Here is a 27919-nt window from a genome sequence, read left to right as displayed (position 1 = left end):
TAGCGGGAGTCTCGTGAGTGGAGAGCGACAGAAAGTTGAAAATTTGAGATTGTCTTCTCTGGATATGCACAACAAAAATCACAATGGAAGTCTCAGAACCTCAGAACCTTATCTTTTAAGAAAAAGGGAACCAAGTACCCTACGATGCACACAAGAGAAGTTGTAGCCTCATCCAAATGACCGTCGCAAAATTAGAGTGAATCTGCAAGCAGCAGGAGGTTCAAAAGCAGTGAGATTTATCTTTCCTCTCCAGTACTATATAATTACATTCCATAGCGCAAGCGTTTGAAAAAGAGAACTCAAATTCTACATCATTGCGTGAGGTAAATGATAAACAGGGGCTCTGATGCTCAGGACTAATTACTAAATGGCGGCCATGTTGTGAGAATCGAGGTGCAGGCACTCATTACCTCATAAACATTAGAGTTTAGTCAGGTTGCAAAAATTCATAAGCAATGACCCTACTTAGGAAGCGCTTGGAAGGAAAAACGTAATTTACCGCGCAATGTGAGGCAGAAGGCTGACAGCGGTCACAGAATCAGCGTTGAAGTCAAAATGGCGGCCGTTACTGAATTGTGCATTTCGCGCATCAAAAGGCAAAAAACAGCAGCTTCCCCCTCACCACTTCCATTTGTAAGGGACTCTGGAGAAGTAGCAGGAGTTCCGCTGTACTCAGAGGCAGCTTTGAAGACCGGATAGCCATTTAGTAACACCGGAGAGCTCCCGTTGCCGCTACGTATCCACTGAGCTCTGGAGATCGGCGGCCATTCCCTTCGTCGCCTTAGCCACGCCCCAATTGTGCGCTTTACTGATACTGGATTTCATTTTAATTTCATTTTATAAAGCCAATGTAAAGTGCAGGACCTGATAGCTGAGAAAACAAACTATCTCTTTGGCAGGATGATTACAAAATACAGGCCAGTCGCATAGAATACCTGCATTTTTCATGGCCTGTTCCACATAGTCAGTCCTCGGAGCATGTGCTCAGGGTAGAGCCCATGCAGCATTGTCTGTTTTATTGTGCTAAACTCTTACATTAATTCTTTTACTGTTTGACTTTTGCATCGAATAGCTATCTGATTAATAGTGACACGTCTTTTTACCTTTCACCGCACACAGGGTCCATTCATTTTCTTCTTCTCCGTCGTCTTCAGTAAAGAGGTGAGGAAGGCTCTGAAGTATGCCTTCAGTAAGAAACAGGAACCAAATGTCACTTCCAAATCAACACTGACGTCTGTAAGTAACATACGAGAAGTGTACTCAAGTTCCCCCCAGTCTCTCTGCACATATCTTCCTCTCTGCTTCCTGTGGGCTCACATTCACATGGCTAAAGCTCAAGACCTTTATGTTGCTGGTCTGAATGTCTTGTATCTGCGTACGTTTGGATGTCTTGTACCTGCGTATGTGTGGATGTCTTGTACCTGCGTATGTGTGGATGTCTTGTACCTGCATATGCGTGGATGCCTTGTACCTGCGTATGCGTGGATGCCTTGTACCTGCGTATGTGTGGATGCCTTGTACCTGCGTATGTGTGGATGTCTTGTACCTGCATATGTGTGGATGTCTTGTACCTGCGTATGTGTGGATGTCTTGTACCTGCATATGTGTGGATGTCTTGTACCTGCATATGTGTGGATGTCTTGTACCTGCGTATGTGTGGATGTCTTGTACCTGCGTATGCGTGGATGCCTTGTACCTGCGTATGCGTGGATGCCTTGTACCTGCCTATGTGTGGATGTCTTGTACCTGCGTATGTGTGGATGTCTTGTACCTGCATATGTGTGGATGTCTTGTACCTGCGTATGCGTGGATGTCTTGTACCTGCGTACGTTTGGATGTCTTGTACCTGCATATGCGTGGATGCCTTGTACCTGCATATGTGTGGATGTCTTGTACCTGCGTATGCGTGGATGCCTTGTACCTGCGTATGTGTGGATGTCTTGTACCTGTGTATGTGTGGATGTCTTGTACCTGCATATGTGTGGATGTCTTGTACCTGCGTATGTGTGGATGTCTTGTACCTGCGTATGTGTGGATGTCTTGTACCTGCGTACGTTTGGATGTCTTGTACCTGCATATGCGTGGATGCCTTGTACCTGCGTATGTGTGGATGTCTTGTACCTGCATACGTGTGGTCAAACACTACATAAGCTCTAAACTAAATAATACTTGGAGCTTATTGTTCGGATAAATGCAATGCAAGATTTACTCATCTTGATAACATGTCTCCAGGCCCTGAAGTGGGTTTTTGCCAGGCCTGATTCTGTATATTTCATAAAGGCACATTTTTTCTTCCAAGTTTAACATAGCATTGCCTTTTATTTGAGTTTATGCTTGGTAAATATTCATAAAAAAAAAAGGCGATGTTCAACAGTCAAATTTTTGCTTGAGCATTGATTGCTGATGGAAACTCCAAGACGAGGCTTGGTGTTGTTGTTTGAATCATCAAGAGGATGTTTGATTTTGCTGTACTTTTGCATCTGTGGGCTCAGTTGGAGTTGTACTTCGAAAGAATGGGGTTCATCACTGACTTTCTGTCTGGTGTGACTTGTCTGCTTTTGTTTCTGCACCAACTCTAGCACCAATGGCTACCCCTCACCAACTTCAGTTGCTCTTTCGGAGTAATCAAGCTAATTTTCATTTCTTATCTTTTATCCCTCAATGCCTTACAGTCCTACAACTGCAACAGCACATACGTGGACGGACGTCTCTATCACATGCCTTTTGGGGAGTCCACAGGATCGCTGCATAGTACTAGTATTCACTCAGGCAAGAGCCAGCACAGTTACCTACCTTTCGTGTTTAGGTAAGCACCGCATCATGGCTCAGGTTGTACAAAGCAGAGCTGTTTGCAGCTTCATGTATTACTGCTGTGGTCACCACACACTCCTGTGAAATTCATTTATCCACATACTTTTAAACACAGTGTGAATGGAGTGCACATATAGTCATAGGCACTGGAAGTAGGGGCTGTGCAGGTGCTGTATAACCCACGAAATAACCATGCTGGAGTTCAGAGGGCGAATGAGCAATAAAGATGCCATTACATTTAGTTTTCATTTTGTTTTCATTTCATTTTGTTGTCAGGCTTTGTCTTCCGTCAAATTGCTGCTTATTCTCTTAACATGAAGACTGTTGTTTACTTTTCTTTCTCTGACCACCAGCTATATATCACACCCATAACAGTCTTCTACAGAATGGACGTGGCTCATTTGTTACATTTTTTTATAATGTGATGCTTGCTTTTCAGTGAAGTAACATTGATGACAGCACCCCCATTCTGAAGGTTGTTCCAGCACCACTGCCTACAGTACAATGCAAAAGGATCAGACATTCAATCCTGTTAAAATATTACAATTGTATTCTCCCAAAATGTTAGTTTCCCTTTTATATACCAGAATTTGGGATTCAACTTTTAGGTTCACTCTCCTTAACACAGACTTTAGAAATACATATTTTTCCATGTATTACTACGCTGTTAGTCCTCTTTATATAAATAAGCAAGCTCCAAATTAAATGCGAGACAAGAAAACACAGTGATAATTTAAATGGAGGCCTGTCCTATGTTTTACCTCTGTAAGTTGCAACTTTTATCAATGCGGGTTATTATCTCTTTGTCAGTTGTATTAGAGTGACATAATGAGACAATTTTTCCTCTTTCAGTTTATAAAAAAAGTTACAGGACATCCAGCTCTTGTCAAACAGTTGCGTGCATTTGTATTCGACATTTCCTAGTTTTAGTCTTTGAAAGTATTGGCCCTTTTTCCTTTAAAATCTAGACGACTTAACTATTCCATTGTTATTGTGTTTTAAGATAGCCTTGCACGAGTACCAAGCATTGACAAAGGAAGAGTGTACACTGTACACCTTTCATTCTGCTTTAATATAAACAAGAAGTAAAATAAATGGGAACTTTTGGTATGTCTAATGGTATAATAAGGAATATCTATGGGGAATTATCTGTCATCGGTCATAAAAAAAAACAGCAGATGTTTGTTGCTCTGGCTATTCTATAACCTGCTTACTGGTCTTCTACAGCTCTATTATGTACTGTTTAGAGTACTCGAAAAAGGCACAAGAGTTCTAAAAATGTGTAATGGACTTTGACATATAGCACTGCTAAATACAATCTAAACCTCTTTTTTTTGCTCCTTGATAAACAGTTGTCTTCTCGAGCAAAATTCAGCTTTGGAATAGGCATAACCATGCTGCCTAAAGGGGACTGCCACACATAAAAAACTATGAACCACTGTAGGAAGATGCTCCGCACAGGCCACCTTGAATAGCTTTCTTGTGTATTGATAGTGATCTGTGAACTGAAGTTTTCAGGGTTTTAGGGACACAATTCTAACTACTAGAGCCTGTCAATGATGAAAAATGGCGCCTCTTTTGGGAATCTGGTCCGGAAAGCGGAAGGGGGCAGAAAAATAAAAGTGCAGCTCACTTTCAAAAATGTTATAAAAGTCCGTAAAAGTGACCAAGGAGAATATAACATATTGAAATAATGTGAAGATAAAAATAGTTTCCCCCCCCCAACAGTACAAATTCAGCTTTAGCAGTAATCAGGTAAACTTAAAATCGGCACACAAATAATCGCTGCACGTACGTCCACGCCGTGGGAATGCTTAAATAAGGCAAGGGGCTGCGATTTTCAGCACTAAAGCGTGTCAGCAGCGAGCTGAACAATAAAAGTGCTCTGTGGGGAATTGGGTCCGGAAAGTGGATGCGAGCAGAACAATAAAAGTATTATAAAGGTCCATAACAGTGATCAAGAGGAATAAAAGATTAAGGTAGTGTGAAGATAAAAATAGCTCTCCTCACAACAGTGCAAATTTAATTTTAGCAGTAATCAGGTAAGCTTAAAATTGGCACCTTCCGCCCCACGGCCCGAGTTACATATCCAGCCCACTATTGCCAGAGAGGCTGACTACATGTGTGTGATGGAATGGACACCTTTTCAAAATTGCCCTCCCTACAATTCCAAAACCCTGTGGACGGACCACCACAATGTGTATAATTTTTGCCTGTTCCTGACTATGACGACTCCTGTACATCACAGCTCACCTTCCTATCCAAAAGGTCGCTAAGGTACCAAAAGAAACGGAACTGGGCACACCGGAAGCTATACCAACAGATCTCACCTGAGACCCCAGCCATCTTTGGGGAAGAAGATCCCTTTGGTGCTGAAGAACAGGAAGACACGTGACTGTCTGGTCTCCTGGCCAAGCATTCCACACCTAACCCAGAAACAGTGTCTTCTAGTGCTTTGGAGTATGAGAAGATAAATGGCGTCGAGCCAACACTGAATGCCAGTGGCCCAGGCACAATCGGTTATTGTGAGTATGTCTTTGTCACACAAGGCCATAACATCAAGCTACGACCCCATAAGAAGTCCCACGCCGAGATGGAGCAATACATCTGCGGGAGTCGGGCATGGAGCCCCCATTAAGCCTGCAAACAAAACACAACCCAAAGGCCCCACCTCCTTCGGAACCACCCAAATGCAACAACTCCCATCAACCATTGAGCCCAATCCACTCCAACAATTCCAAGCCCAAAGCCAGCAACAAAGGCTCCACCTGCACCTGTGAACAAGACTCTATTGTTACCAAAACTTTCCTTGATGTCAAAGCTGAAGTAAAAAACAAACTTTAAGCCGCCATCGATGCTCAGATCCAAGGAAGTCAAGTCTCCGATCCTCAAATGACTGTAACAAGAATTCGATGCCAAGCAAAAGCACCTGTTCATTTACCCTGTTGCAGGCAAGATTTATGCAAAGCATCCTCCACTGGTGCCTCCAGAACACCTTCCTCAAATGAGGAGGCTGGACTTTGTGGGTGAGCCTTTTTCCAAGTCTCACTCCTCCGAGCCAGCACCAAAGAAGCTTAAGGACAGAACCTCTAGTCCTCTTCTGCCACAAACCCCACTTCTGCCTCCACTGTCACGGCCACCTTTTCTACCATTGCCACCACCACAGCCATGCACACCACCCTCACTTCTTTCACCAGAACCGTCCGAGGGGTCCAGAGCCAACCAGTCCTATTCGGAGCCAACCAGTCCCTATTCCCCTTTGGGCCTCTGTGACCAGTATCCGGTACAGCACCCACTGATGATCCCTGGGGTGATTATAATACTGACCCCCCCAGGTCATCTATCTGACTTAGGGTATTAGCTGATAAAGGATTCACCTCCTGATGACAACATAGGTTATCATGAGATTATTCAAAGGGCCACGGCCTTTTTTATAATGTTGTTATTTATACATGCCCCCCAAGAGAAGGATCATTGCCTTGTGTATGAGCTCTCCGAGAGCACCATGCAAATTTGGTAATGTTAAAAGCATGCTAAAGTCTGCTCCTGATACTTTTAAGCCGAGGGTAGTCACGCCATTAGTCAAGAAAACTTTAAACACTACCCTAGCGACCATGCTTACATTAAGGGCCAGGTTCATTCCAACTCTGTAGTGGTACACACCACCTTCAAGCGCAACTCTACCCAGACCACTGCTAATGCTCCTCCTACCTACAAAGAGAGCTAAAAGATTAATGCAGTGGGCAAGAGAGTAGCAGTCAGGGCAGGAACATATTGGCTCATAGCCTAATCTGTGGCACTCCTCTCTAGGTATGATATGTAGGAGCCCTGGGATGTGCAGGAACTCCTTAAACATCTCCTAGAGGCATATAATAGACGGTGCGAAGAATTTGTGTCCAAGGGCAAGACTATCTCTAATTCTGGTATTCACTATGCATTAGATACCGCGTACATAGCCTCTAAAAACCTCTATACCAGCATCCTTCTCAGATGCCATGCTTGGCTCTATCTCTGGGTTCAAGCATGAGGTCCAGCAGCATCTCCTCAAGCTTCCGTTTGACAGAAAGCATCTCTTCGTATCACAGGTTGATAAGATGGTGAAGAAAATAAAGAAAGATATGGAGACAGTGAATTCTGTGGGGGTGCTGCAAACTATACCATACAAGGGCTCGCTTTGTAAACAGCAACCTAGGGAAGGAGCAAACATAATCTCACCCTAGCAGCCACAGTCCTATCAGCGACAGCAGCAGTTGTTCCACCAGCAAGCTGAGAAAGGGGGTACAGCAAAGACTCCTAAAGGGGTAACAACAGTAGTAAGTGTAAAGGTAGCTCCATTAAAGGAGCTTCCACCTCCAGATGGTGGGTTGCCCTGCCTCCCCCGCCCAATCACTTGTCACCTGTTGGGGAGGATACATGATTTCCTCTCTCGTTGGGAGGAAATCACGTCCTACCAGTGGGTTCTAACAGTGGTCCAACACAGCTGTTGCCTTGAACTACACACAACCCCTCCACACATGCTCTCAGCAAGGAATGCCTCTCCTTCAGGAAGAGGTGCAAGCCCTCCTACAGAAGGGAGCTATAGAGCGAGATCCCCCGCAACATCAGCAGCATTTGCTTTATCTTCTCATCCCAAAAAGAACGTCAACCCAGACCTATCCTTGAACTTAGGTCTCTCAATCACCACCCTCTATGAGAGCATTATCACATGACAACTCTACAGGATGTCACCCCCTTCTCCAACATGGAAATTAAATGATGGTACCCGTTCTCAGGACCACCTATTTCCACATACCCATCCACCCTGCTCATTAACAGCACCATTGCTTTGTGGTGAGTGGACAGCACTACCAATTCAGAATCACCATGGTTCTGAGGTTGTTGAAGAAGTGCCTGGCAGTGGTCGCTGAACATTTGTGAAGAGGCGCATGCATTCATGTCTTTCCCTAGTTTGACGAATGGCTGATAAAGAACAGCAGCAGGCAGCAGTGCCTAGGCCACACACAGACAGCACTGTCCATGCTCCACAGCCTGGAGTTGGCGGCTATTCAGAAGCTGCTGCCTCTTTTCAGCCCAGTTGTCAGCTCATGGTCGGAACTGTGATGCACCTTCTAGGAATGATGGCCATGTGTATTGCCATTGTACGCCACACAAGGCTTCATTTACGCCCCCCACCCCCGCAAGAGTGGCCCCACAGTTCAATGGTCCTAAGCAGAGGGTCATTGGGAAGGTCTACTATTGGCACAGGACATGGCTCACTGCTTTTTGCAGTGGTGGAACAACTTGTTGCCAAGCATGCCTTTTGCGAACCCCATACCAAAGCATTACCAAAAATGCCTCTAACAGGGTGCTCATCTCAACAACATCACTGTGCATGGAATGTGGGCCTCCCAACAACAGGGTCAGCACTACCTAGCCTTTCAACTCATCCTCAAAGCTTTCCTCCTAGTCATGTGGGACAAAGTTGAACTCTTCCAGGCACACAACATGATTGCCATATACTATCGACAGAACCAGGGCAGCACAGGCTTTCCAGAGCTCTCAGATAGTGCAAGGGATTTGGCATTGGGCACTCCCCCCACAGCATTCACCTTATGGCAGAATATCTTCCAAAAGTGGACAACAACTTAGTAGACCTGCTCAGCAAGACGCATTGGACAATTCTTCAGTGAAAACTCCACTTACAAGTGCTACGTGTGCACTGCCAACAGATTGGCCGAAAAATGCAAAATGCCCAAACTTTGCCTTGAGGTACCCACAATCCATGGGCAATGCACTATGGTTGAATGGGTAGGGGATCTTTGTCTGTGCTTTTCAAACTCTCCAGTTGTTTCCCTTTGTGGTGAGGAAGTTGAGGCAGACCATCACTGTTGCTCATTGTCGTAAATCCTACCTGGCACAGACAACCCTGTTATTCCACACTCCTGGATAGATTCTTATCTTTCCTTTACAAAGCACATTAGAATTGCATGTACACAGGTTTTAGGCGTTTAAGAATTATCAGAAAGACCCTCCTTTTTGCACCTCCCTTTGTGAGACAGCATCTGGGACAAGCTTGATTCTCTTGATTATTGATTACTGTAATTCTCTCTGTGTTGGACTACTTAGGTACATTTTGCATAGTTTACCATTGCTTCAAAATGTAACAGCCAGCTTGGTGCTGGGCTCAAAGAAATGTACACCTATCTCCAGTGAGTTTGTGAGACTGCACTGGCCCCCAGTCTAGAACAAGCATTTGCAATGCAATAGGTCTCGCAGTTACGAGAGTTTCAGCTATTGGCATTGTAAATAAGAATGCCTTTTATTTATGTTTGTAAAACAAAAATAAAAGGTATTATTATTTGCAATGTCAATAGCTCAAACTCGCGTATATGCGAGACCTATTGCTTGGCTGGCAGAGTTAACCCCTCGGTGGCCGGGCTGCCTGAGAGCCGGGAGGAGCCGAGCCCACTGACTGGAGGCAGACGCACAGGGAGTGGGGCGCGGGGGCGGTGTGTGTAGCGCTCTGCACCCTCCTCTCCTACCATGCGCATTCCCTCCAGACCTGGGCGACCTGCAGCGAGGTCGGAGAAGCCGACTGCAGCAGCCACAATAAAACACGTGCCTCTAACTGTTGACTGTAGGAGAACACAGCGCAGTTACTGGAGAACCGACAATGAATGTGTGTATACTTTTCCGGTGGCCTCGAAAAAATCCATTCCTGTCGGGCATTTGTTTCCATGGGATGGCGGGACAGCACTTTCATTGACTTCCAGCGTACCGCTGCCAGGCTCGAGCATTCAAATGTTCTAATTTATGCTGTTTGTAGTCAGTCCCAGTTGTTTTTGTTTTATTTGTTGTTTTGTATTATGCGGCGTATGAGCAAGCGTGCTCGTGAGCGCCTTGTAAACAGCGCAGAATGAAAACAAGCATTTGCAATGCAATAGGTCTCGCATTTACACAACTTTAAGCTATTGGCATTGTAAATGACAGTGCCTTTTATTTCTGTTTTAAAAACCAAAACATAAAAGGAGTTGTCATTTACAATGCCAATAGCTGAAAAATGCGTAAATGCAAGACCTATTGCATTGTACAACAAGCATTTCTATTTACCCATTAAAGTGAAATCTGACTCCGTGGCAACCAGCAGCTGTGAGCGGATGCCTTCTTCCGGCACTGACGGCTATGCAGTGCTGCATGATACCGCATAATTTGCTTTTTGTTGCCACATAATTTATCCAACCTTGCTGTATAATTTGGACTATTCCTCTTCTCCTCCCTCCTAATACCAGGTGCTCTGTATATGGGAGACCTATGGGCCTCTGTTTACATTCTGCGAGTAGAGCATCATTTTAGGTCAATCCGCAGATGGGCTGGGTACGTTACCGTAGAGTTCTGGATTGTATTACCCAGTATTGTACAGTGTTGTGTGATTTTGTACGGAGTTCTGCAGTGCACATCTTGGTCAGACCACACCCAGGAATGTGTGCAGGCCGCACACACAGATTTATTATAACGTACCTATTATTTGGACTGCATTTGTCAAGATAACATTAAAGTTGGGAGACAGTTTGCATGTTTAGGCTGCTGTTGCCATTTTCACCTTTGTGTAGATCCACCAAGAGAAGTCACATTTAAAGGGGTGTCAGAAAGTCAGAAAAGTGCTCATTTACTAATTAATACCGGTAACACAGGTTGGCAAAATCGCGAGAAATTTTTTAAACGTTGTTGTTTTTCTGTAATTGTAACTATCAATCTATCAAGATAACTCTGGTGGCCCAACATTTTATTGTAACACCAATCCCACTAACTACATTTACTCCAAAACAAGTGAGAGGAAAGGGTAAGATGACAAAGAGAAGGAGGAGACTAGAGGAAGGGAGAACACATGGATGATGGAAGGGCGGGGAGGAGAGTACAGTCTCTCGGGACCGAAAGTAAACGGAGGGGAATGAAGGTGGGGTAAGAATGGAATGACTGAGTGAAAGTAGGAGGGGAAAGGACGGAGGGATGGATGGTGAATGAAAGAGTGTAGACGGGGTAGGCATAATGCATTAGGGAGAGGGAGAAAGTGAATGAAGGCGCTATATGGGTGCGTATGACAGCGAAGTGTAAAAGAGACAAATGGAATAGCGGAGAAAGGAGGAGAGAGGAAATAGCAAAGGAAGGAAGAGATGGGGAATAGGAAGAGGTGTGAGAATGGAGTGGCAGAGTTAAGGGCGAGTCAAAAGTGGAAAGCACATGTACAAAAACAAAACCAAATGCACCACTTAAACAATGTAAATTAAATCAAGTCCGAGTTCTTGGGTTGTTTTTCGTTTTCTCAAAGGATTCTTCTTTATTATACAGTAACTTTTACAATTAAAACAACAATTTTCCAAAACAGCCAGAACAGCCGACGCGTTTCGTCCACCAAAGGACTTCTTCAGGGCTGTAACAGATATATACAAAAACGCATTGTAAATATTTGACAAAAAGGACAAGACACAAGTAGATACAACATAGTAGTCCTAAAAATTCCATGTATATGCAGAATGTAAACAGAAGTATATTTTGGTGCCTAAAAAGGTTATTCAAAAACCCACATAAATACAAATTAAGCATGTTACAGCTAAAACATTCGAGAAGCAATTTATGAATTCCCAGGATGACAAAATAATTCATATTAAAAAAAGCCACATCAAATAATTATGAATATAACCACCTATGTTAAGCTTATGGTCAGTAGATCTTTCAAATGTTAGAGCACTCCTCTCGAAATGTCCCAACCAGAGTGATTAGGTTAAATCTAACTCAGGCAAGAGGAAGGGTGACCAAGGGACTGGGAAAATGAGAAAAAGAAAGGCGGAAATAGGAAAGGACCTTTGATGAAGGAAACAAAGGTAAAAGACATGGAAGTGCAACATATGATGGAAAAAATGGGGGGGGGGGGGTGGTGGTAGTGGGGAAGAGCTATATATCAAATCTCGCCATAGTGACTCAAAGACAAAGGGAAAAAAAAGAAGAAAGACGAATACACACCAAAAATAGCTATGGAGTGAGAGATGTCTTCACGTCCTATTCATCGTCTTACGGTTCCCTCACAGTTACAGATATCCAGAGTATCAAGATTAAAGGTACATACTTCTAAAGAGAAAAACATAGTATATAACGTCCATAATTATATCAAAGGCCTAATTAGAGAATCCAAGGCCAAGTCATACAATGGTAGTAAATGGGACGATACTCACTTCGTGTCTGATAAAAAACTACAGAATCGGAGTGGCCAAGTATTAGATTGAAGAACCCACATCCGGTTATGGCAAAAAGTAAAAACGATCTATATCAAAGAATCGTTCAACATATAAGGCAACTGTAATGTAGTGAAGATACCTATAATGGAAGACAAAATGTGTATATCCTAATATAACCATATTCATAAGTATGTACAATAAAAACACAAGAAAAGAAGAAAGAAAATTAAGAGGCAATAGATGAAAGCTATTTAAAAGAAACTGTTGTGGCGGTCAACATAACAATAATGAAAAGACACACCAACAAAACAGTCTCATGTATGCAGTGATAGTAATTGAATAGAACCAGCTCTGGTGCCCAGGTACGACACGAAAACCTGTATGGACACTAGATGTAATACTCACGACATCCTAAATTCAAAATACCATCTCGCTAGTGTCCCCAGGAAGAAGATTGACTATACAAAAGATAGAATTAAAAGAACGCTCTAGTCCGCTTGGGCTATACAAAAACCCATATAACTACCAGACGTGAAAACATCATTGCGTTCAGCTTTCCAAGTGAACACTCACTCGTGTTCACAAAAGACAATTCACTATATCATACAAGGAAAAGTCCTCATGCCGTTACTCCAAAGTCCTCATGCCGTTACTCCAAAATAGCAGGACTCCTAGCCTTTGAAAAACAGGGTGCTTGATGCCGTGCAAACACTTACCAGATTCCGTATCTTCTCTCTTTCGGAGATACGGAATCTGGTAAGTGTTTGCACGGCATCAAGCACCCTGTTTTTCAAAGGCTAGGAGTCCTGCTCTTTTGGAGTAACGATAGAGTAAAAGAACCTTCAAGGGATTTTTTAAAAGTCTTGATTTTTATGATTTCAAACAATAAATTGTATATAGGTTGATTATATTCCTATACGTTTTTACTTATAATTACTTCTTATTCTTATTTAGGAAGCTTGGTTTTCAGATTGGAAATTAGAGTGATATGAATAAATCACCACAATAAAGCATTAGTCGCATAGAGCAGAAAAAAGGAAGAAAACGGATGGGTGTATATGTAAAAAAATAAGTTTATATTCAAAATTCAAATAAGGGTACTAGTAATAACAACATTTGATGATATAGTGAAAGGAAAACAATCAATTATTCATGCCTTCACATTCCAATTAATCAAACACTTTTTCCAAAGGGATTAAATCAATTTGCTGGAAAACAGTGTGACAGTCGACGTTTCTGTCTTTTATAGATTTCTTTACAAGACCATCTTCAGGACAATGCGATTTAAAAATCGACCCCTTATAGTTCTTCGTGTAAATCGTATATGACCAATAAGATGGTGGTCTTGACCGGTCCACAATTTTCTATATATTATTCGAATCTTGAAAAGCTGGAAGAATTTATTTCTTCAAGTTTCATACTCAGTTTAAAAACCGTGAGTAATTCGAGAAGCCCAGCAATCAATCATGGGACATCTGTGCCAATAAGTCTCTATGGTTTGGCTCTTTGGTTTGTAGAAAAACATGCAGCGTGCTGTCATCTCGTTCGCAAGCTGCATGTTTTTCTACAAACCAAAGAGCCAAACCATAGAGACTTATTGGCACAGATGTCCCATGATTGATTGCTGGGCTTCTCGAATTACTCACGGTTTTTAAACTGAGTATGAAACTTGAAGAAATAAATTCTTCCAGCTTTTCAAGATTCGAATAATATATAGAAAATTGTGGACCGGTCAAGACCACCATCTTATTGGTCATATACGATTTACACGAAGAACTATAAGGGGTCGATTTTTAAATCGCATTGTCCTGAAGATGGTCTTGTAAAGAAATCTATAAAAGACCGAAACGTCGACTGTCACACTGTTTTCCAGCAAATTGATTTAATCCCTTTGGAAAAAGTGTTTGATTAATTGGAATGTGAAGGCATGAATAATTGATTGTTTTCCTTTCACTATATCATCAAATGTTGTTATTACTAGTACCCTTATTTGAATTTTGAATATAAACTTATTTTTTTACATATACACCCATCCGTTTTCTTCCTTTTTTCTGCTCTATGCGACTAATGCTTTATTGTGGTGATTTATTCATATCACTCTAATTTCCAATCTGAAAACCAAGCTTCCTAAATAAGAATAAGAAGTAATTATAAGTAAAAACGTATAGGAATATAATCAACCTATATACAATTTATTGTTTGAAATCATAAAAATCAAGACTTTTAAAAAATCCCTTGAAGGTTCTTTTACTCTATCATTCAATTTTACCCATACCCTCAAGGGTATATTGGGTTGTCCACTGCATTATCTTACTTTTGGAGTAACGGCATGAGGACTTTAGAGTAACGGCATGAGGACTTTTCCTTGTATGATATAGTGAATTGTCTTTTGTGAACACGAGTGAGTGTTCACTTGGAAAGCTGAACGCAATGATGTTTTCACGTCTGGTAGTTATATGGGTTTTTGTATAGCCCAAGCGGACTAGAGCGTTCTTTTAATTCTATCTTTTGTATAGTCAATCTTCTTCCTGGGGACACTAGTGAGATGGTATTTTGAATTTAGGATGTCGTTAGTATTACATCTAGTGTCCATACAGGTTTTCGTGTCGTACCTGGGCACCAGAGCTGGTTCTATTCAATTACTATCACTGCATACATGAGACTGTTTTGTTGGTGTGTCTTTTCATTATTGTTATGTTGACCGCCACAACAGTTTCTTTTAAATAGCTTTCATCTATTGCCTCTTAATTTTCTTTCTTCTTTTCTTGTGTTTTTATTGTACATACTTATGAATATGGTTATATTAGGATATACACATTTTGTCTTCCATTATAGGTATCTTCACTACATTACAGTTGCCTTATATGTTGAACGATTCTTTGATATAGATCGTTTTTACTTTTTGCCATAACCGGATGTGGGTTCTTCAATCTAATACTTGGCCACTCCGATTCTGTAGTTGTTTATCCGACACGAAGTGAGTATCGTCCCATTTACTACCATTGTATGACTTGGCCTTGGATTCTCTAATTAGGCCTTTGATATAATTATGGACGTTATATACTATGTTTTTCTCTTTAGAAGTATGTACCTTTAACCTTGATACTCTGGATATCTGTAACTGTGAGGGAACCATAGGACGTGAAGACATCTCTCACTCCATAGCTATTTTTGGTGTGTATTCGTCTTTCTTCTTTTTTTTCCCTTTGTCTTTGAGTCACTATGGCGAGATTTGATATATAGCTCTTCCCCACTACCACCACCCCCCCCCCCATTTTTTCCATCATATGTTGCACTTCCATGTCTTTTACCTTTGTTTCCTTCATCAAAGGTCCTTTCCTATTTCCGCCTTTCTTTTTCTCATTTTCCCAGTCCCTTGGTCACCCTTCCTCTTGCCTGAGTTAGATTTAACCTAATCACTCTGGTTGGGACATTTCGAGAGGAGTGCTCTAACATTTGAAAGATCTACTGACCATAAGCTTAACATAGGTGGTTATATTCATAGTTATTTGATGTGGCTTTTTTTACTATGAATTATTTTGTCATCCTGGGAATTCATAAATTGCTTCTCGAATGTTTTAGCTGTAACATGCTTAATTTGTATTTATGTGGGTTTTTGAATAACCTTTTTAGGCACCAAAATATACGTCTGTTTACATTCTGCATATACATGGAATTTTTAGGACTACTATGTTGTATCTACTTGTGTCTTGTCCTTTTTGTCAAATATTTACAATGCGTTTTTGTATATATCTGTTACAGCCCTGAAGAAGTCCTTTGGTGGACGAAACGCGTCGGCTGTTCTGGCTGTTTTGGAAAATTGTTGTTTTAATTGTAAAAGTTACTGTATAATAAAGAAGAATCCTTTGAGAAAACGAAAAACAACCCAAGAACTCGGACTTGATTTAATTTACATTGTTTAAGTGGTGCATTTGGTTTTGTTTTTGTACATGTTTTTTCCAGTCATTGGAACGACATTGTGCTGGCGGGTGTCTACCAAATTTGCACACTTGGGGTGATTGGATCATATCACCAATATTTATACTGAGTAATTTTAAATCCGGTGCTGCTCTAGAGGGCTACCGCTAGCATTGTGTTTAGTTGTTCAAAAGTGGAAAGCATCGTGAGTCAGATAAGGAGACATTCTACACTTTGAAAAAATCATTGTTTTGTGAGAAAGAACTGCGTTGGCACAGGTGGCAGCTGTGTACAATTGTGACAAGAGTATGACACACAAGAGGTCTAAACACTCCTGTGCGTCTGGAGCGGGTGCAGTACCCGGAAATGTCTCAGGCTTAGCCGGCACTTAAATGCCCCAGTTGTAAGTGCAAAGTTAGCCCAAAGGCCAACAACTAAAATATATCGAGGGCTGGAATGTGGTCGCATCCCCCTCCCCTGAGCCACGCCGTTATCTGGAGGCCAGGCTGCAGTGGCGTGAACAGACGTTAGAAGCCTGACTGGCTGGGGTAGTCGTGTGAAAATACTGAGCGCTTGTAGGAAGGTGGAATCTGACTAATGGTTGCCCCCAACTTTTTGCCTGGTATTTGAGTGGTTTTTGACTAGTCTGGCTGGGATCCTGCTATCCAGGACCCCAGCCTATCTGATTTCTCCTTAAAACTGATGTGAGTACCCTAGGTACAAACCAATTGGATGCTGAGGATGCCCTGACAGTCCCTTGTAGATGGTACCCTAGGTACCCAGGGCATGGGTCCCTCAGTTGGCCTACCAGGGCTGCAGCACTTATTGTGCCACCCTGGGACAGCCATACAAACTGACACCACCAGACCACTACTGTAGTCTGGGTAAGGTAGTGCTAGCACCCCTTACAGGGATATAGGTACCCTATATCCCACCCCATTACAACACATATACTCTCATAGGTCACCCCTATAGCAGGCCTTGCTAATCCTACAAGGCAGGGTGCTGAGGTATGTGTGAGGGGGGACCCCTACCTGAGTAGGGCCTCTCTGCAACCTTCGTAAAATCATTGCTGGGTTGTTTGTAGTGTAGCCATACCATATACTCTTAACCGCATTATAAGTCTATCGCGATAGCGTGATAACTTGAGAATGGCTACACAGAACCATATCGTGTTTGGTGTCAAACATGTAGGAATCCTACCCGCAGTCCAGCCATGGGCATGAGGGCATGATTCCCCCCTGCTAGAGGGGCGATATGGGAAAAGCGGCAGAATTTAGACACCAATTTAAAAGTGCACACGTAGTACAAAATGGCTACTACCCGCCACCCACACGACTCTGGCTGGCTGTTGCTGGGGAAAATCCCAGCCTCGCCAGCTGGACAATAGGGCTCCTGTGGCAGGGAGGTGCTAGCATCTCCCCAGACAGGATATGTGGATTGGAACAGGGTGGGTGCACCATATGTTGCCTTTCAGAGTTGCACGTAGGCAGCTACAGCGCCTACATTCTGCATACACCGCCTGGAACCGGTTCAGGGGCATCCTGCCCATCGCCCAGGCGGGAAACACACAAAGGGGGAGAGAGTGTAGCCACCCTTTCCCACCTCACCTCTCATTGGTGGACACTACTCTGGACACTCCCCTAATCTGGGGGATAAAGGTGAATAACGTGGCCCCAGAGCCTCAGATTAATCTTGGACTTCACAGACTTGACCTTCGACGAGCTGCTGCCCAGCTGACTGAAGAAATCTCCCTTGGGGTAAAGGAGTTACCCCCCTGCTTGGCAGGCACCTGAAACACTGCAAGTAACCCGGTTGGAACTTCGCTGCTCCTACAAACTTCGTCGACTTCCAGCAACCTCGAGGTGGGTTTCCTAAGCATCCCAGAGGCCAGTGAGTGTGCACAGCAAACCTGAGCACCGTGGACCGCGTGGGTGCCGAGATTCCCAATACCCCAGGACACCGGCCACCTCTTGCATAGCACACAACCCTGACCAGTGGGGAAGTTGTGCTTTGGCCCATTTTTGAGCCAACCACCAAGCAGCATTTGTGCCAAAGATCAGCGCCCTAGCCCCCTCCGGTGGCCCGTGGGCTCCCTTTTACGCACTCCATTTTGCTGCCTTCCGCGGTCCCTTGTCTCTCGACTTGTGGGCCCGAGCGAAGGACAATCTCGACATTTAAGAGTTCCCCTGGTTGCTCCAGGCCTGCTCTACAGTCTCTCCAAAGGAGACCTCTCACAGACCTCGTGGGTCTGCACCAGTAGCTGATTTGTTCATCTTGTGTGGGTTGCGGTTGCCAAGGCTTAGTGGATCCAATCCGGACACTAACACCGCAGCGACCCTCATCCGACGTGGGACAGTCGCCCTCCCGAAGCTGGCCTTCCTTGAAGCCTCCCGGAGCCCGTGGCTGCAGATCCAAGCTACACCTCTGTCCACTTGAAGCACCCGACATTGAAGGGCTCTTTCCTTTGAGCTACCTGGTCACTGTGCCGTGACCCAGACTCTGTCCCCTCTGCTTTCAGGTTCTTCTCTGCAAGATCTACAACTTCAATCTTCACGGCATCATCAACGCTTTTGGCTAGCAGCAGTTTTGTACATTTTCCCATTGAAAATCAGCCCGCGACCCGACATCGAAAACGACCTATGCACCCGGTTTCCCTGGGGCAGGTAACAATGGTACCTCGGTACTCTCGTGGTAGTGGGCTCCTCAAAAGCTTAACTCTAAAGTTTTAACTTTGTACTCCTTCTAGAAGTGACTTTAATCTGTTTAAATCAAACCGCGACATTCTCCATAGGCTTTAATAGAGATCCCGATAGCGGCTATTTCCACTGCACGCGCCTCCCGTGGGTCCCCTTCCTCATAACCTGGGGTGGATTCTTGAGGGGCCAGCGATCCTAAATGCCCTAGGCATTGTCTGTAGAATTGTCGTGGTTCTTGTACCACTTTTTTAATATATGGTTTGGTCTCCCCCGGGACACTATGATTCCAGTGCTATTTATTGTATCTATCAATGCTTGTTTGAATTGTAACTTTGCCTCAGCCTCATAAAGAGACTTGTGGGATTCTGTTTAGAATAAATACATATATTTTATATATATACCTGTGTGGACTACTCTTTCATTTGGTCATTCAAGAGGTTATCTATGGTAAAACAATAAGCTTAACACTCCTTCAAGACTTAACCTGAAGGCTGCTCTCCACAGCTACCACTAGGATAGCTTTCTTTAAAGGTTGTCTAAAACCTATCATCAATAAGAGTCGAATTGGACTGGTGCAAGGTGTCCCCTATAACTAGGAGACAGCATATGCCAGGCCAACTTCTCACAGCGCTGGTCCCAAAAAAATGCCATTTCCCTCTGCATAAAAATGCACGGGGAAAAGGACGGGATTGAACCGCTAATAAATGCAGGGTGGCATCCAAACACAATCCATGTGTTTGTGTCACCCTGCTGCAGAGAATGCCCACATACACTGACAGCTTTTATTCCTGCCATGAAATCGCCACGGCCGCTTCAAGCGCTGCTGGAAAGGGGAAAGTTGCGCGCACATGTTAATGCGCACTATTTACTTTAATTCCTGCCACGAAAAATCGCCAAGGCCACTTCAAGTGCTGCTGGAAGCGGCCGTGGCGATTTCATGTCAGGAATTAAAGCTGTCGGTGTATGTGGGCATTCTCTGCAGCAGGGTGACACAAACACATGGATTGTGTTTCGATGCCACCCTGCATGTTAATGCGCAGTATAAAATAAACAAGACTCGCTTGTAAATTACAGACTAGACTTCATCACCGAGCACCTGTTTTGGAGTATTGTACCCCCTCCCCCCATGCTATTTCAGGAGCGCCGATAGATGAGCAGTTGTGGCGAAGTAACACGCGCGCGGCTGGGCACCATTGATCCAGAGAGAGCAGACGAGCGGCCGCGGCAGGAGGAGGCCCTTGACTTGGTTTGTGTTATTATGCATCAAAGGCGGGATTGCCATTTTGTGGACTTTTTGTCCCAGCTGCTTAGGTGCTTTGAGAGCATCGGAATAACAAGACAAGCCCGGCGGAGCGTGGCGCGTGCGCTTGGCGGGGGAGCGCATTCCAGGCGTGGGAGCGGACCCTTTGAAGTAGGATGCCAAACGGATTGCATGGCGGCACGATGCACGTGATTGTGCGCGTGCTCGCCATGCAATCTGCTTTTGGGAGCACTTTTGGGAGCCCCTTTACAAGAGTCTCGCTGAGCGATCGCTTACGCGATAGCCAGCGAGACCTAAACAGCACCAGGACCCTGGGATGTGCTGTCGGAGTGGCGTACCCCCCCCCCCCCCCTCCCAAAAACGGCAAAACTCTGCCCCAACTACTGTCAGATGCAATTGTGTAAATAAGTGGTTTGGGATCAAGCAGCGGATAATGTGTGTTTACTTTTTTTCCGTGGGATTCCGACAGGGGAGGTCGGACCAAGTGACGCGTGTGCCTGTCACGGTCTTCATTTGTGCGTGTAACGTTTCTAGAGTTTAAAGAACCCCCACTTGAGGTACACTTTATTTAAAAGAACGAAATAGATAAAAATCAGATATTGAAAAAGTCACTACTCACTAGCTGGTAGAGGCTGCCATTGTTATCCGCCATTTAACGGATGAAACAGACATTCTAATTGTAGTAAATTATACATCTCTACCACCAGTAAAATACATGAATGGGAATCCTTCAGGGAGCGCAAAAAACCCGATAGATCACAAAGTGGAAACGCATGGAAGTAAGAATCGGTCCCACATGCACGGCAACGGAAAGTCCACTACACAAAGTGGAGAAGTCTTTATTTCAACTGACCCGCTACTTCAGTGAACGAGACCCGCGGCGCCACATTAACAAATCAGTATTGGCTAATAGTCATGAAAATAGTTCAAAATACTCCAGGTATCTTGTTTGTGAACTCCTGAAAAAACCTGGTGTCGGGTTGCACCACAAACCCTGAACTTTTCAATGGCGTCTGTGATTTTTATGGACAATGTAATCACCAAAATTTGCTCCCAATTAGATAACCTGATAACAAGCCAAAGCTCAATCAACTTTATGCTAACTTGGTAACAGGGATACCAAGTAAAACAAACCCTGCCACTTAACAAAGGCATGTTGTTATTTGGAGAGCTTCCCCATCTATATTTCAATTTAAATATCAACGTTTCAGGAAAGAAGGAATTCATGTAAATACCGTCCTGAATTATCAACTAGATTGCGTTCTATTTGCCATTTCACAATTATTTTCACTATCATTGTAAAATGGTCTAGACACTAGTATTAGGTCTAGACATTAGTATTAATATAGGCGCAGCAGCCTCCTGCTTTGCCTACCTGGCGAGATGACGGACATCACCTACCTTAACCTGGCCAGTAAAACCAGACTAAAGCGCTAGGTAACTATAGCTGGGGCAGCTGCATAAAAAATGCATTATGGTTATCCAGGGGGTTAAACCTAAATCTTGTGAATGAGCAAGACTTCATGAACAATCAAACTTTAGCAGTGGTTCTGAACCTGGGGTCTGTGGCACCTACTCGGACGTGCCTGCAACTGGTTAGAAAAATAAATAGTAAATTAATAAAATGTATACAAATAAAAATAAAAAACTCAAAGGACGACTAGTGTCCTAAATTGAAGAAAAGGCATACGCTAAAAGGATATGCTTGATTTTCGTATATCGCTCTGTCTTATGGAAAAAAGCCACATTTTTAAAAGCTACATGCTTCTCATTACATTTAGGTTTTTGTATATTTTCGAGTGAAAAAGAATGTTTAGAATGTGTGTATGTTTACAAACCAATTTTAATTAAAAACCATGGCGAGGACAGCGGTTTAGGTCATTGAAAAAAGTTACAGTTGTTAAAGAGAAATTTGAAATGTGTGCCATAGAAAGGTCGGACCTCCAGTCGAGGGTCTGCTGATGTCTGTGCACTTGGAGTTACGTGGTTCTCTAAACACACACACTCTGATTCCCGGAAGCCGATATTCACCCTTCCACATAGCTCCTTGCGGCCTCTCCCACAAGGAGCAGGCGTTTTGTGTGTAGTGAACGACAGGAAGTGTTAATGGGCCTCTGAGCGGCCTATTTTTGGAGACAGTCTCACTAGAAGGCCAGAAGGGTCTTTGTTGTCCGCCCTGGAGCAGGGCCCCGGGAACCTTGGTGTACAGGGCTCTCTTTCTCTGCCCACCTCGGAGCCCAGCTCGGGGTTCGGTCTCACAGATAAACATCTTCGCCGGGATGCTGACGGGAGCTTCCTTCCCAAGCAGTGTAAAATTCCGGGGGGGGGGGGGGGGGGTGGTCACTAGTGTGAAAGTACCCACAACACCATATGAATAGAAAGCCAGCACAAATGTAAAAAATGTAAATAAAGCCCGTGGCATAGTGACATTTATAATAGAGAATGTAGCGTAAATACCAGAACTGCTGAATTTAGAGCTGGGGAGCGAGGTCCGAGTCTTGGCTTTGGCTCAACATCCTGTGATTCTAGGCAAATCACTTAATCTCCCGGTGCCTACCAAAAATGAATGTGTCATTGTGTAAGGTAACTGATGCACATGTAAAGCTTTCCAATACCTTTGGGTAGAGTTCGCTCTACATAAAATTGCAAACACACACACGCTTTCATACTGGTACTTTAATTATCAGGCCGAAGTATAAAAGGGTGTTGCGAGCAGACAGATGTGTGCATGTCTCTGCAGCAGGCACTCAACCCACCGAGGAACTTTACCGGTGATAAACTCCAAGCTTCTTTTGCAGATCACCGCTGTCCGCATGCACATTTCTCACGAGTTTATCTCGAATATCTATCTGCAAGGTACGGGCTCTCCCGGACCTATATTGGACACCCTCTACCTTCAGTGTTAGCTCGTCCAGATAGTACCAGTGCTTCGAAGCGCTCTACCAAATGCCAGTGTTACGTCACTGGATTCCCGCTCCTTACAAGGTGCTGAACGCGGCCCTGGGCTTTAGTGTGTCCGTGGAGATAATGAAATCACAGCAGCGACTGGCCGCTGCGAAGACGCAGCGAAAGTGAAAGCTGAGATGGAGCGCGAGCGAAAGTCAGAGCGCGTTGCCATGAACGTGCACATCTGGCGAGACCTAAAAAGACTCACTGTGTAACCACCAAAGTAAAAGGATGAGGCGGGAGCCCACCCTGCGTTTCCTGCCGCAGCCCCAGCTTTTCTGGAAGCCTTCTCCGGGCTGCTCTGAGCACGACCTGGAAGTCAGGCAACCTTGCCCGGGACATGGGCGGGGCATGGAGCGCGCGGCCGGAAGTGTCCGGGGCTCTCGTGAGCTGAGGGAGCCCTGCGTTTTGCAGCCCGCGTGTAGGAGAAGCGAGGCAAGCAGTAGAGGAAGTCCGGCAGGAGCCCACCCCGTCTTCGTGAATGCCGCATAGTGCAGCTGGAGCAGGATTTCAAGCGGGGCTCCTGTGAGCAAGACGGAGCCCCGCGTGTTTCTGCAGTGACCGGGTGAAAAAGGGAGTCACCCCTGCCATCAAGGAGACCAGCTGGGGAGCAGCGCAGAGTCCCCACAAGAGCCGGTGAGTAGGGTGAGGTATGCTGTCCGTGGTAAGCGTGCCGCGCCTGGACAGGAGATGTGCACGCGTATGGTGCGAGCAGGAGTTGTGACAACGCTGCGAGCCGTACGCGTGCACATCTCCTGTCTATTAAGCTTCGGCACAGACAGTTAATGTGCACGCGTACGGCTTGCGGCGTCATTACAACTCCTGCTCGCACCATTCACAAACTGAAGATGAGATGGCCGCCGTGTAGGAAACTCCGGCAGGAGCTCCAGTTTCTGGGATCACCTTCTGGTTGATATCCCTTCTTAAACCGCTCCGTCACCGGCCTACCACCTGCCTACACGTCGGGTATGGTCTTGGCAACACCACGGAAGCACTACAAAGATGGTTCGGACGACACCTTACCTGATCTGCTGAACTGACCCCCGAGGTGATCCCGAACTGCATCCACTTGACCTGGTCAGCGCTGCCTGAGGTCTGCCCTTAACGGTGCACTGGGATTTGGTGTGCCGGCCTCAGCAGTGTTGGTGTGACGCTGGATGTGCTTGGAAGCGGGTCCCGCATCATCGGGTGATTGCTGCCAGGTGAGAGGGTTCAGTCCCGGGCAAAGAGAAAAAGAAAAGGGAAAATGGCGGCCGACAGTCTTCGCTTCTGATGCTCAGCACTTGCGGTTCTCTGAGGGTGTAACGGTGGGCAATTTCCACCTATCTCTCAGCCGGCCACTGCTTGGAGGTCTCTTCACACAACTCTCTATTCGTCGCACTCCAAACGCGACTGAGGGGTACCGGAGGTCATTGCGCACTTCGTCGATCATTTTTGACACCGGGATCTGGCTGGAGGCGGGTGCAATTGTGGAGCGGATTGCGCACCTCGCCCTTCCATTATCGGATGGCGGAGTCCGTATTCGGTGCGTCATGTTTGCGTAAGAGGGGAACGGCACTGAACTTTTGAGCTGGACGCCTGACTTTAAAATGGCGCCTGCTTGTGACACAGTCACACAGCTGGTTAGGAATAAATACATTTTTTTTTTTTTTAAAACGGGCCCCTCGTCCTCACTGTTAATAAACAGTGAAACAGGACTCCTCTCTGACTGCCTCTAATATGGCGCCTGCTTGAGACATTCTATAAATCTGACTGACATTTGATGTGTCTGGTCTATGGCAATGACCATGGTCTAGAACAATGTTATCTTAAGGGAAAGGTAATAAGGGGGGCTAAACTGCACAGCTCGAGTGAGGGAATCCTGTGTAGCTCAATGTGTTTTGATCATATGTTAGGTTAAATCTACCCCCTACAGTCTGGGGCTGGCTGGATTGAGCGTTAGATTTAAATAAAGTGAGAGAAAGGTAAAGAGGAAATAAAGTAACAGAAAAAAAAAATATTAAAATGGCCATAGATCTTGAACCTGCTGGCCACAATGCCTACTCTATTATCTACCCACCCAATCTCTCCAAAAACGCTACAAAGAAGTTTTTGTTAAATCATCCTGAGACTCTTGTGTTAGACACATACTTCTGCACTAACAAAGGCATTATCTCCAACGACCTTATCTTCCACACGAAAAAATGTGCCCAATGGAGAAATACCCTCTACGCTATGCTCAGAATTTCCACTACGAAGAAATCCCAGCATGCCCTCAAACTGACGGTTACTGTCTCGGACCTTTGCCCAGCGAATGCCACCATTACTATCTACAACAATGGTAATATTCTCATACAAGCCTCTAACGATAATCTTGAGATCATTGACAAGCTCTTCCCTACCATCAAGAAATCAGTAAATAATAAGAATAGCACATTTATTGCATCCCCGCATACTCATGATTTAGAGGCCTCCCTTACTCCTCTCCAAAACTGTACTTCAAACTTGCACAACCGGACATATGTCGTCCCTGTCATTATGTCCAGCCACCCAGGCAAGCCTGATCCAAGTATGCATGGGCCCCCTTGCCTAGGTGCGACTGGATTGTACTTAGCCTCTATCCTCAGCAGTGCAGAAACGACCAGTAATCCCTACCACTTAGTCCGTTTGGGTGAGTCCACTTCTGGATCCCCCATACCAGAAGAGACAAGGCTAGGATGTGCTACTGATCCCATCATATATGACGCACCACTGCCACCCCTGCCGAACTCGAGGGATGGCTCCGAAGGGGATGCCACCAACATCGCTCCCCTCTCTCCCCCCCTCATTCAAAGAGGATCGCTTAGACCCCTCTCGCCCACTGTCCTCCTCGATATCTGAGGGAATCCTTAAACCTTCTACTCTCACCCCGCCCATCCATTCACAGCACACAGTGACCGCCCCACAACTTCAGGAGGAAGTCCCCAAACGGCTGTCTAGCCCCTATACCACTCCTCTTGCGGACGTGGATACCACATTAAACTTCCTGGTTCAACCTCCCGCTTTGACTCCTATTGATGCTTTACCAAAGCAAATGGAGATCGTGGCTTTGCATCCAGAACCTACGGGCAGTTCGTCCCCTATAACGGATCATTCACCTTTTCCTAATGTTGATATCCTCAAGCATTGGGAGTCCATGCACTATGACTCCACAGGCAGTTCACCCTCCATAAGTGAGCACCCGCCAACTCCCACTATCTACTTTTCCAATTCAGTCTGGTACACGCAACTTAAGGAGTTAGCCAATGGTCTATCCCATCTCAAGGATGAAATGCATAACCTTTCCACTATCACTAAAGAACTTATTATCTTACACAGAACCACCAATGACACTGTGAATCAAATCAGTCTCCAATTGAGTAACTCCAGCCACACAAAGGTTCACACTGAGAACTCTACTCAGTATAACCAAATCAACGCCAAACCCACTCCCCAAAACTCTAACTCTGGTTGTTTACCTTCCCCTTCGTGGCCTAGGAGGTCTTGCGATAAACTATCTGACAGAGACATTGACGACCTCCTTACTTCCTACGATCGGGAATCTGACAATTGTAAGTCCCAATATGACACGATTCAAACCATTGTAACCAATCCCTTCAGAGAACCGACTATCAAAAAAAGATCTGTAAATAGTGATAACCTCACTAATATCAACCTAGAACAGATTAACTTAAACCACTCTACTAACAAATTGAAGTGCGGGCTTATTAACTGCAGATCTGCTAGCAAACATGCTACTGATGTATTTAACCTCATATTAGAGAATGATTTAGACATCATGGTCCTCACAGAAACTTAGTTAAATAGCCCCTCCTCACCCATCCTCGACTTATTGGTTCCTCCTTCCTATGACCTAATCAGAATTGCTAGAATTGGGAAACTAGGGGGAGGGGTAGCCTGCATTTATCGGAACTCAATCTCAGTCAAGCAAGCGGACTCCATCGTGCTATCCTCTTGCGACTACCTTTGCATTAATATCTCTGATGCTAAGCGCATCACCAGCAAGCTACATATATTCTACCACCCCCCAGGTGATAACTTGACCTGTATGGACGAGGTAATGGAGATCATGGCATCCAATGTCAATTCTCAAGTCCCTCATAGTTTCCTGGGTGACTTTAACCTCCATTGAAACAACGCAAATGATCATATTGTAAGCTGTTTTAAAGAGTTTTTGTCAGAACAGGAGTTATATCAATTCTGTGACAGCCCAACTCATATCAAGGGAGAGACTCTGGACCTCATTATTGCAAAATCAAACATCGTCCTACTTGAATCCATCACCCCATGCGATTGGTCTGATCACTATTGTATCCTCTTCTACATCAACAGCGAAGCTACTCAAAAAGGGGCCAACCCGCAAAAATTAGGCAATGGAAAAGGAATTTACAAAATATCAACCCCATCACCTTGGTAAACCGCTGTAACTCCACTCTGACCCGCATGGGAGACATGACTGATGTACATGACCTCACAACCTTATACAATTCTTCGTTATTTGAAATCCTGGACTCTACTGCGCCCCTCCAGGAAAAAAACGTCTCCTCTAAGATTTCCAAACCTTGGTTCAATGAGGTACTGAACTCGGAGCGTAGACATCTAAGAGTTGCAGAGTGTCTATGGAAATCGGCTCCTACCACTGACAACCTTGAGCTCCTTAGAAAGCTAAGGAATTTTTACAATAGAAAGATTCTTAAGGCAAAGGCAGACTTTTTCAGAACTCAGCTGAATCAAGCTATCAACCGCCCAAAAAAACTCTTTGAAATCGTCAAGCTTCAATCATGCAATACAACTAACTCTAGGGAATTAAATGACCTGGCCACACCTACCAGTGATGTGCTTGCCAATTTCTTCCACGAAAAGACTAAGAACATCGAGCTTGACTTACATTCCAGGATGTCGCTACCACAAACTATGGTCCATGATCCTAACTGTGGCGATCTATTCAAAGCTCATTTTAATAATCCAGGAGAAATCACTAAAAACAATGCCTCTTGGCACACATTTTCGCCAATCTCTCAACAAACCATCAACAACACGCTTCAAGCAATCAACCC

The 27919-nt window shown here is 44.6% G+C and overlaps 1 protein-coding gene across 1 annotated transcript in view; it reads left to right on the top strand.

Annotated features, from left to right (window-relative positions):
• The window catches only part of CELSR2 (cadherin EGF LAG seven-pass G-type receptor 2), a 691477-nt gene that overhangs the window by 600796 nt on the left and 62762 nt on the right, over window positions 1-27919 (top strand). The window contains exons 29-30 of the mRNA XM_085643385.1: window positions 1120-1236; window positions 2673-2806. Coding sequence (XP_085499511.1) covers window positions 1120-1236; window positions 2673-2806 — 251 coding nt within the window. The remainder of the gene's footprint in view (window positions 1-1119; window positions 1237-2672; window positions 2807-27919) is intronic.

The sequence above is a fragment of the Triturus cristatus genome, chromosome 1_1 (assembly GCF_964204655.1).
Source record: "Triturus cristatus chromosome 1_1, aTriCri1.1, whole genome shotgun sequence".
Lineage (NCBI taxonomy): Eukaryota > Metazoa > Chordata > Amphibia > Caudata > Salamandridae > Triturus > Triturus cristatus.
This window is presented reverse-complemented; position numbering and strand designations above follow the sequence as displayed.